General features: G+C 40.6%; 1 protein-coding gene across 3 annotated transcripts in view; it reads right to left on the bottom strand.

The window, feature by feature from the left end:
• The window catches only part of trappc9 (trafficking protein particle complex subunit 9), a 280127-nt gene that overhangs the window by 183989 nt on the left and 83816 nt on the right, over window positions 1-12322 (bottom strand). For all 3 annotated transcript variants that reach the window (XM_057828240.1, XM_057828241.1, XM_057828242.1), the window contains one exon: window positions 7512-7664. In XM_057828240.1, coding sequence (XP_057684223.1) covers window positions 7512-7664 — 153 coding nt within the window. The remainder of the gene's footprint in view (window positions 1-7511; window positions 7665-12322) is intronic.

Here is a 12322-nt window from a genome sequence, read left to right as displayed (position 1 = left end):
GACAATCAGTCACTTCAGCACTCAGATCTAGACTATAAATAAGCGCTAATGTTAACAGAATGCATCTCTGACGCACACCAGCACGACACGTGAGCTACGAGCTGGAGCTGACAGCAGACAGGCCTAAAGCGGGCATTGCGAATCAATTCATTAATCGTGATTGAATTGAATTAATCTCAATCAACAGGCCTCATATGGGTTTTGCAAATGGTTTCGTTGTTAGAACAGTGGTTGGATTGAATGAATGAAGTTCAAAACATATACAGATATTCCTCAGTTGCAAGGCAATGTAATGTTTATTACATATACAGTGAGGAGCACAAGTATTTGCACCACTTGTGATTTTGCAAGTTCACCCACTTAGGAAATAGGTAGAGGTCGGAAATTTCAATCATAGATGCACTTCCACTTATAGAGACATAATCTAAAAAAAATGTTTTTAATCCGGAACTAAAATTGTGTTATTTTTCAATAATTTATTTGTAATTTACAGGGATTCATATGTATTTGTACCCTTGCGTGCTAATATTTAGTGCAGAAGCGTTTGTTTGCAATTACGGAGGTCAGACGCTTTCTGTAGTTCTTCACCAGGTTTTCACATAAGAAAACAGGGATTTTGGCCCATTCCTCCACACAAATGTTCTCTAGATCTGTCAGGTTTCAGCTCCATCCAAAGATTTTCTATTGGATTGAGGTCTGGAGACTGGCTAGGCCACTCCAGAACCTTGACATGCTTTTTACGAAGCCACTCCTTGGTCAGCTTGGCTGTGTGCGTCGGATCATTGCCCTGTTGGAAGATCCAGCCAAGATTCATGTTCAAGTCTCTGACTGAGGGAAGGAGGTTGTGGCTCAAAATCTGACGATACATTTCACCACTCATTCCCTCTGCATTATATAGTATAGTCTTCCTGTCCCCTTTGCTGAAAAGCAGCCCCAAAGCATGAGGTTTCCACCCCCGTACTTCACAGTGGTGATGGTGTTCTTGGGATTGTACACATTCCTCCACACACGACGAGTTTGCACCAAAAAGTTCTACTTTGTTCTCATCTGTTCACATGACATCTCCCATGACCTGTCTGCATCATTCAGATGGTCTCTGGCAAACTTCACATATACTGGCTTCAACAGGGTGCATTCTGAGCAATGCATGATTTTAAACCATTGCACCATAGTGTTCTACTGACAGTAGCCTTTAAAACTGTGCATCCAGCTCTCTTTATGTCATTGACCAGCTCCTGCTGTGTAGCTCTAGGCTCAGCCCTCAATTTTCTCATCATGAGTGATGCCTAACGACGAGACATTTTACATAGAGCCCCAGTCCGAGGTAGATTATATGTCATTTTTAGCCTTTTCCATTTTCGAACAATTGCTGCAACTGTTGATTTATTCTCACCAAGATGCTTTCCAACTGTCAAATAGCCTTTTCCAGCTTGGTGGAGCTCAACATTTTTTTTTCTCTAGTGTCTTTCGAAAGTTCTCTGGTTGGCAGTTGGATTATGATTGACTCTGGAGTGCACAGGTGACAATATCGAGCTCAAACATGTGGTGGGTGTGTTTTCATAGGGTAAAGGTGGACTTTTTTTAAGGTAGATTGACAACTCTTTGAGTGTCATAATTATTGCCGATTCTCAGGGGTACAAATACTTATGAACCCCAGTAAATTACAGAGAAATTATTTAAGAAATCCTACGGTAACACTTTGTAATAACTATCCGTTTTACTAGTTAATAGATCATTAGTAAACTGTTGATAAATGATTTATTGTTGATTTGTGAAGTATTTGTTAACAGTTTGTTAAGCATTTACAGGGTGTTCCAATATGGTTGACCCCATTCTAAATGCCCATGCTAGTTGATGGCTCTTAATAAAACTATATACACTTTATGTTGAAGGTCATAAGTTTTATTTGTTAAATATACAAAGAAAAGTACAAATATTTGTTGGTTCTATGGCAGATTTTCATAAATGTGCAACATGAGCGCTGCCTGCAAAATGCCTTATCAAAATGCCTTTTCTTTTGAAGTGAACGGCATTTCTTAACCTGAAAAGATAGAAATGCCAAACGTTACACACAAAAACTTGAAACGTTTCTACACAAACTGTGTTTCAGGTTAAGAACACCCTGTAAATGCTTAACAAACTGTTAACAAATACTTCACAAATCAACAATAAATCATTTATCAACAGTTTACTAATGATCTATTGTTGAGTTAATTATCGAGGGTTGATTGAAAATTTGCTTGATTGATTGAATATTTGCTTGTGCTCATACATACCTAATACATACATAATACATATTGCCATATTTTTTCTTATTGATATAACCAGTAAATGATTATTGCTTGCTATACTAGGTTGTAGTATAATGTTTAAGTGTTACAAAGAGTAAAGAGTGTCGGGATGACAACTGCCTTGCTTCATGGCCGCATCATTGCGTAACTAGGCCTTCCAGGACATCTTCAGCACCTGACGTCTAGACTTTCATCTAGACTTTCGAGGACATCTTCCATTCGAGGACATCTTCCATGGCCGCAGCGTTGCATAACTGAAGTGTTTGGGTCATACTGACCACTTTATCTAAGTGCCTTTGCTTACACACGTGTATTTAGTTAGTTCCACCTACATGCTCACACATAGCCAATCAAAATCACATGGGTGTCTCCAGCTTGCTTTCCCTCTCCCTTTAGGGCGGCACCCTTCTGTGTTAGGACAAACCCCTAATAAAAAGAGCAAGGAGGTTTTTTTCCTTAGATCAATTTTGGTGACTATACAGCGTAATCTAGCATTTCTCTGTCTAGTCCCTCCTTGCTCTCCTTGGCCAAGAAAACTGAGTGTCTTCTCTCCTTATTTTTGGGTAATTTTACAAATGTCTACCTAAGGGTCTATTTTTGAACTTGACATCTATTAACTAGTAAACGGATAGTTATTAGAAAGTGTTACCAATCCTACTATGTGAGTTCCGCATTTTTTTTTTTTTTTTTGGATTATGTCTATATAAGTGGAAATGCATCAATGAAAGCAATTACAGACCTCCAACTATTTCCTAAGTGGGTGAACATGCAAATCTTAAGGGGTCCAAATACTTCTGCTCCTCACTGTATATAAACTACATGAAAGACCGGGTCATTATTTGCTGAGAGACCCACTGACTCGCTGCTATCAGTGCAAACAGAAGAAAAGGGAAAATTGTGATCACACGCCGAGTGGCAAATTACAACTTAAAGTGAAAAATAATTCACACTTAGAAAAAAAACTCCATCTCAAATGTTGCCATCATTGCCTTTTACATGTGCAATTTCCGGTCCCCTAGTTGCAGACAAAACAGCTTTGTGGAGAGTATAATGGAGCCATATGACGCCTAAGCCACCTATGCTTCAAAAGGATTAACCGTGTTTAGTTTAGAATGAAAACAAATTTAATCAAAGCGATAGTGTGCAACTTTGGAATATGAATGAACGTCTGCTGCATTGAATCTTACGCCAAATCAAGTCCCACATTGCCGTTTGACTGCCAGGCAAATCTCTCTGCCTTTCCCAGCAGACGGGAGGGTTGAGCATCGCAAAGTCTCAAAGTAGCTTGTCAAAAGTTCAACAGAGCATTAATCTGACGTTAATAACGCTATTTCATGGACATGTCAGTAAAGCGGTATCAAATGTGTTGAGTGAAAATTGCATTGCCATAACAACAGCATTCACAGCCTCTTACTTGGACATTGCCACACCTTATCTCCTTTATTCAGGGCCTCCAATTGCTCTGCTAATTAAAAACATTGGAAAGGTATCGTTTGAATGACCTCATGAAGGCAGATAAACACGGCGTGCTGTATGGGTTTACTCTGTCAGTCATCCGCATCCGCAAAACACACACACGAAGAAGAAATTGGTGTGGCGCAGGCGTCGGTCCATTCGGCTCCTTTATTAATATTTACTAGAGCGAGAGGTTCAACAGTCGCAAGAAGGAGGTAGAGTGGTCTGCAGTGAGGAGGAAAAGAAAGCTTGAGCTTTAACTTGGGGAAAAAAAGACAGAGGAAAGAACACAATGAACGAGCTCACAGGTAGCGAAGAAGGTGAGTTTTTTTCCCCCCTCATTTCAAATTTGGAATACAAAGGAGAGGAGAGGATGAGTGGAAGCCAGAATCTGGGGAGTGAAATGAAAGTAGAGAGACCTGAAAGACCTCCTGTTACACTGAATGTGAAATAAGGCAGCCTGATCCTCGTTAGCTGAGAAGGAAAATGCTACCACCGCTCCCGTCCCTGGTCCAGGTTCAGGCAATTAGGGCTACTCTTGATTGAAAAGCCCATTCTCTGCTTACGTTGGGATAAATTGGCACAGGATTACAAACCATATATGCTTTACATAAAGAAGGGGTTCACTTCTTCACATCATCAGCACTGCTTCACTCTTCTCTGTCACACCCTAACCTTTCCTGTTCTTCCTCTTCCTGTCCTATCGGTCAGTAGATATAGAATGTCTCTCTTTGGTAAATGATGTTATAATGATTTTGTAGCACTACTTGTAGCCAGGTAGCATATAGACAAGTTTCCGAGGTACTTCCGCTTTATTTCCGCATGTTTTGCACTATTTAGCCGCCACCCATCAAATCTGACACGAAAACGACATTTGTTCATAAATAAGCCGCACTATAAGCCGCAGTTGTCCTCACTGTATTATGGGATGTTTAAACCAAAAAGTATTAACCGGTAACACTTTATTTAACAGAGGCCTTGTACGACTGTCAGAAGACCAAATGAACCACCATGAAGCTTTGAACAAATTGCAGGGTCCCCCCAGAATTGATAAATCTAAATTCAAGACTTTTAAGACCTTTTTTAATGCCATTTCAACTGAAAATTAATACTTTTCTTGCACCCATTATTTAGATCATATTGAATCATATTAAATAAATAAAGCACTGAACATCAAATTTAACCTCAATTACTAAGTGTGTTTGACAAAAGAATGCACATATATTGAAGATACAATTAAAACACATTTGAAGTAACATTATAAAGTCTGTCAGAATTTTTTTAAACACACACGCGCACACAATAATTATGGACAAAAAGAGGAGGAGGACAGGACTCAGACCAGCCATCCTCTGTAACAGGCTAGCCACGAGTGCACCTGCCAAGACCCCAGTGAACATGGCTAACTCTTGAGTTAAAACGGCGAAATTCACATTCATTCGAAAGGCAAACCGAAATGTTTAAGCAGGTCCACTGCCTTCGCATGACCCATAAACTGCAACCTAAAGTATCTGGATGTAACTTGAGCCCCTATCACATACTCCAAAACAACGGGAATATCGCGGGACTTAATCGTGCAGCAGTTGTGTGTGAAAACAATTTCCCGTGTCGACTGACATTGGGAGCAGTGTGCGTGAAAGCAGGCGTTAAATTCCCGGGTCACAGCAGATGGCTGATGACTTAAATATCATAGCGGCGGCCGATGTAAATTCCTCCCTCTTCGCAGTAAGAGGAAAAGCGGTAAACAAACATCGCAATTATAAACATAGCAAGCTGGAAACAGCTAAATTAAACTGAAAACATGACCAAAATTAAAATGTCAATTATTACGTCGGGCCGGGCCAGGGTTCTTTCTCGCTAACTTTTTGAAATTACTACATATTAACGATGTATGAATGATAAACTAAGAAATACTTGTTATAAAATAAATAATTTGGATTAAAAAAAAGAAGGCGCTGTATGGTCATTGCAGAGCCAGAGCGTGCCTATACGCCCTTTTTAAGCTTCCCCTCTGCGAGTCCGCAAAACCGCATCTGTTTTTTTTATATTTAACAAACTTTTCCAGCTCTATTTCGTTGTGTACATAAATTTATAATGATCATAAAAACATGTAGTCTATTTAAACATTAAGAAAATGTGCGTTTTTTTTCCTGCCAACTGAGAATTCGTTACAAAAGACAAGTCTTTTATGCAGACATCGTCACGAATGTTATCACACAAAACGCGGGTCGGGCTTTAATACCCACGGACCAGTTCGGGTCGGGCTGGATTTTTTAGGCCCGATTTTACCTCTATCTTAAAGTCTTGATGAATAAATTGGCTGCAGTTACGAAGGCGGGAATGGTCCCTCCGGAAAAAAAAAAACACGATTTGACCAACATTATGTTTAACAAACTTTTCCAGCGTTATTTCATTGTGTAAATGCATTTATAATGATCATAAAAATATGTAGACTATTTAAACATTAAGAAAATGTGCGGGTTTTTTTTTCTGCCAACTGAAAATTCGTTACAAAAGACAGTTATGACATCGGGAATGCGCCCTTTGGAACAAAACGCAATATGACCAACATTGTGACAGCCGATGCCGACCAAAAATGACGTAATATCCGAAACAGATCACCAATGGACTCATTTGAAGCATATGAATGGTGGTCTGTTTTGGTGTTCAGAATCCACAGTAGTTTTGCCTGCAGGGTTTTCGTTCCACCGACAAACGGACGCATTCCCGATGCAGAGGTGGGTGGATTCTCCGTTTTGCCGGTTGTGGTGGTTTGGCACGCACGAGTTGCATTTCGATTTGTAGTGCAGTGCATCGTAAAAATTATATGCGTCATCTTCGTTATGGATTTAAAAAAAAAAAAAAAAAAAAAAAAAAAAAAAAAACTTCGTCATGGATATAATTTAGGTTGCACTGAGATGTTCTTGAAAATTAAGACCACAGTGAAAAAATTCCAGACTTACAACAGCTAATTTAATACTTTTAATACTTTTAATAATGGAAAACTAAATTCAATGCTTTTATAATACTTTTAATAACCTGCGGGTACCGTGAATTGGCTGCAAAGCTTCAAGAAGCCTCATTTGGCCATCACTGCTCCCTTGGGGGTGACAGTAAACCTCTGCTGCCACCTGCCCTCAACACTGTTGTTGTCCAACATGCCTCCTAGCATGCATTGCACCAATACAGATGTAAATAATCAAAATTCATGTTCTGTGCCAATTATTTCTTCAGTTATTGTTCTAGTTGTTTATTAATTGCTAGCTATGGTTTTTGGTAACACCATTTGACAGTGGCACTATAAGACTATCATAATTATGACATGACACTGCCGTGAGCATTAATGAATGCTTATGACAAATGTCATTTTGTGTCATCCGGCAAATTATCTCACTTTTGAATGGATGTAAAATATCCGAGCTGGACATAAATGGAGTTAGTGACATAATTTGCTGGACGACACTTAATGACATTTGTCATAAGCATTCAGTAATGCCCATGTCATGTCACAATTATGACGGTCTTATGACACCGCTGTCAAATAAAGCGTTAAAAATCAACAAATAAGCCGCAGGATTTAAAATGAAAGAAAAAAGTAGCGGCCTATAGTCTGAAAATGACGGTATATCAAAACTTTCCATTGGCATATTCAAACTCTTCCAGCATTAGATCTACATATTCTGCGTGCTTAAGCAGCTAAACAGGACAGCTACAAAAAAAAGTGGATTTAGGATTTTTAGATGAGTTTGAGAAGAGTCTTCTTACCATCATTGAGGTCTTGCAACAGGCTCTCCTGACCAGAGAAGTCCAGTTTAACATTAATGTGAACTGTCAGAGTCACAGTCTGGCCAGGCTTAAGAGGTATGTGACTTGAGACTTCTTCCAGGTCCCACTTCAAAAATTCCCCAAACACTTTCTCTGCAAACACAAGGGGCATAAAAAAATGGCATTTTAAAACATATAGAACATAGATTTAGAAGTAGATCGTTCAACAACAAAAATTCTATGCTACACCACAGTATCATTCGCACTTGGTGGTTTTGTGGCTGTCTTGCATTAATGACGCTAAACAGAAGAAATGCATTGTGACAGGAGGCAGGTAGTGTAATTTGTGTTTTTTTTGCCTTCCGGGACAACAAAGCCACTGATTAGTCGTGTGCACCGCTGCCGCCTGCACCTCGACGCCAGGCTCTAATTTACGCCAGCAACGAATGACTCAGCTGCATCCACTTGAGCCCGCAGCATCAAATGAATGATGCATCACCTGAATAAAGCATGTGTTCACTGTGTGCAGGTGAGCCACTCCTGGTCCTCAGGATGGGAGCAACAGGCAGGCATATTTTAAAGCCCGGCCACATCACGACACGAGATCTGCATCCGAACTGCTAAGTCTTTTAATGGCAATGCATTTTTGATGAATAACACCTTGCTTTACATATTCATAAACGATAGGAGAATTAAAGAGAGAGAGGAGATGAGCAGATAAATATGATGGAAAAGACATTTACATGATATAGATGTTACATTTGATGCCACCAAATCAAATGGCAATGACAATCATTTTTACTTCTTGCAGTTTTATTTATTTTTTTATTTTTTTATTTAGTTTTTTTTTTTTTTTTTAAACATGTCCTGTTCAGCTGTTTGACACAGAGAATGGAAGTCGAAGTGTCCGGTTAATCTGAAAAGTTTTAATGTTTCACATTGAGAGTTTGACATACTCCCATTGTGATCATACAATATACCTTGTTTATTATGACAAATCAGCGAACAGGAAGGGGTAATAGTGGAACAGAAGAAAAGAAAGACAAGAGAAGAAGGAAAAGAAACACAAACAACTACAAGAAATACATTGAACGCCTACACTAACTATTCATATGGTGGTGCTATCGTCAGCTAGATGTATTTCCGGTTGACACCATGTGGGGGCCTGTTGACCAGGGAAAGGGGACGGGGCCTGGGGGAGTCTTTAAGCTAAGTGATTGAAAGGGGTAGAGTGTAAACAAATCAGCTCTGTGATCTTGAACCCAGTAATAGTGTGAATCCCTTGTGAGTGTAAGCCCGTTGGCGACCGACCCTACGCCCCTCAATCGCCACTCCCGCCTACGGGACCCCCCACCCGAGCACGCCTAATCCCATCCAGCCGCACAAGAGCCCCACCAAGCATGCGACAGCCACGCAGGGGAGTGGAGACGCCACGCGGGCGCCAACCCAGGATAACGGCCGCCAAACAGCCAGCCCGGGGAGGGAGGGGGCAGCGCAGCCCATCCCTCCTCCCGCAGCCCAGCAAAGGAGCCATCGCCTCCCCCGGGATCCAGGGGAGTCACCCGCGCACCCGTCAACCGGCCTTCAGGGATGGCAAGAGGGGACGCAACAGGAGGGAGAGTAAGACTATGTGATCGGCTCGGGATGGCTCATTTGTATTTTTTATTTTTTTTTTCCAATTAAAAGAAATTCCACGATGGACTGAGGGCGTGAAGTTTGAAGCGCGAAGTAGCGGCGCTAGACGTTCAAGCCAATCCAAATGAATTGGATGTCTAGCGCCGTCAGTGGCAGGCAGTGAGCTAACGTTGACACTATTTTAATGAAAGATTCTGGTAGCAACCTGGTGATTCTGCTTTTTTTTTTATTTTATTTTTTTTGGGGGGGGGGTGACACCCTTTTAAAAGAATATATCGATTCTTGGTGGGAGCATATCGATAACCTTTTGGGTTACAAAGTACCACAATATATCACCTTTTTGATATATTTTTACATCCCTTCTTTGCACCAGGCACTGTTGTTATTTTCCCCAGGGGCCAACCATCTTCCTTCCATTTTTGATTAAATTCACACTTCCCAATCCCTGTATATTCCTGCTTACCCCTACAACCGCGAATAACCAGGAAATGGCGTCATGGCGACAACTCTGGATGTTGACGTACGCCGAGGTTGCGGACAACATACTGTATAACATGCACTTTACAGTGGTACGTCTACATACGAAGTTAATTTGTTCCAGGACCTTGTTTGTTAGTCGAAATGGTTGTATGTCAAGCAGGATGTTCCCATAAGAATACATTATAATTCCAATGACCCTAACCCTAACCCATTCCACAGCCTGAAAACCTACACAGAATCCTTAATAAATGCTGCTGGTACTAATGCAAATAGCAATTACACAGAACAAAACAAATAAATTATGAATAAAATCGGAATTTACTAATAGTAATAATAATAATACCTGTAATAATGCAACGAATCGGGTACTAAGGTGCCGGATGTGTTTTGCGTGGTGTAACTGAAAGCCCCGCGTGGCTGACTTGACAGAGTGATGGAGGACTTTTTACTTTCATTTTGTTCAGCTGCAGCGGACAGTAGACATGTTGTGTTGCACAAGTTCTGAAAAAACTAACGAAGCTGGGAATTTTACCACAATAATAGCTCATTTTAACCTATAAAGACTGGCAAACGGCGGTCGGAGGAGGACTGTCGAGATCGTAGACATTTTACGGCCGCATTGTCGAGCAAGTTCACGGATGCGCACACTACGCTCATATTTTTCTATCATTTCCATCTTCATTTCAATGGTAAGCCTCACCTTTTTCCTTTTTTCACTGCAGTGCTGTCATAAATTGCCGTGTTTTGAGGATGTCGTCGGATGTAGAAACAAATGACGAGTCAAATTTTATGTTGGACGTTGAAAAGATCGTGTGTCGAAGCGATCGTATGTTGAGCTGTATACTATTCCCAAACTCCCAAACGGCCATTAAAAAGACATACACACTGTTAGAAGTTTCACAACAGACTATAGTTATTTTCCTGGCATTCAGTGCATCGTCTGGAAATTTATTACCTGCTGTAATTTTCCATTAAAGACAATTTAAGACTTTTTAAAGATATGTGGGGACCCTGCTACTGCAACTGTTAAATATATTTTTTCTTTTCTTGAGCAGGGTTTTCAAGCATTCCTTTGTCCACGGAACTCCAGTTGACAATAGAACAGCATTGCAAAATTGCTGCCGATTTTTTTTTTTGTTCCCGAAACTATGTACGTCTCACTGTTCCAACGCATAGTAAGAAGGGCAGTCAAAAAGTAATGAGCACAATCTTCCTTTAACTTTATTTATTGCAATAGAATGGCAATATAAGCAAAGAAATAAAAAGTGGGGATTTCATCACTACTTTTTCCCAATATAATTTCCCTTTTTCTCATCAACATGGGCACGTATGCCAGCCTCATAAAATTCAGTCGGCTGCACTTCTTGCTTATTCGTCATCACAGAGGCTCCTTTCCATCTGATGCAGCCAGATCAGTTATGTATGGGGGGATGGAATATGGTTGACAAAAACATTTAAGCCCCGCCTCCCCCAGAGGTCATTGCTCTAAGACTGCAAGGCCCAAAATGTTAAAAATTAAGTGATGAAATGTAATACTGTTGTGTGTACGTTATTGACTAAATATGTGCTACAACATACTCACCTTTTGGTCAGAATTAGCTGGTTATCATTGGTTATGATGAGACTTGCCTTTCATTCATTCGCACAGTTTCATAGACCTTTAAACAATGTTGACGCTGAGTGTATCTAGAGTGTATTGTTCCACTACAGCTAAATGAGACGAGTCATTGGCTAAAGGCTGGGTTTTTACCGCCAATCGGACACTGTGCGTCTTTGGGGGTCTATGGGCTGGGGGGCCAGGCTCAGCTGGCCCGGACGCACTGCTTCTCTGCATGATGATTGGATGATCTGTCAGAGGCTGAATCTCTTTTTGATTGATGGCAAAATGGGGGAATCAGTGATCTTGTCCTACCATCATCTCTTGGAGACGTTTTTCCTATTTTTATTCCATTGTTCTGAGGGGAACCGGAGACTTTTGTAATCATCCAAGCGACACTTGTTTAGTTAAAAATGAGTAGCGAAAAATCAAGCTTATTTGTGGTGTTTGGTTTTTTTTATTGCAGCTGCTTGTATTTGGAAACTTGAATCTTGGCAGTACTTTCTTTCCCTATCGAGCAGCGGGTGCAGCTGAGCACCTCCACCGTCACGAAGCACTTTGACACACTTTGACCTTCCGTTCATTGAAAGACCAGCATCCACCACTGCCCCCACCCCCACCAACAAGCACCCTCTCTGTACTGTTCATGTATTGACAAGTGACTACCGTATTTTTTGCACTACAAGCCGCACCTGAGTATAAGTCGCACAAGCCATAAAATGCCCAACGAAGAGAAAAAAAACATATAGTGTATAAAACGCACCGGAGTATAAGTCGTATTTTGGGGGGAAATTTACTTGATAAAATCCAACACATAGAACAGATATGCCATCTTGAAAGGCAGTTTAATATAAAAATACAATAGAGAACAACATGCTGAACAAATGTACAGTGTACAGTGCATGAACAACGAAATGCAAATGTACTGTCCTCACCAGGACGCTACGGCTCGGTCCTGGCTATACAGCGAACTCCCAAAAGACAATGCTGGACGTCCGTATAATGTGCTGAATCAATTAGGTCCTTTATAGCAAACAGGTTCGCATCAAAGTAAATAAATGATCATTAGGTACCATGACAGCAATAACGTAACAGGTTA

Source organism: Corythoichthys intestinalis, chromosome 22 (genome assembly GCF_030265065.1).
Source record: "Corythoichthys intestinalis isolate RoL2023-P3 chromosome 22, ASM3026506v1, whole genome shotgun sequence".
Lineage (NCBI taxonomy): Eukaryota > Metazoa > Chordata > Actinopteri > Syngnathiformes > Syngnathidae > Corythoichthys > Corythoichthys intestinalis.
Note: the sequence above shows the minus strand (reverse complement) of the source record. Positions and strands in the feature narration are given on the sequence as shown.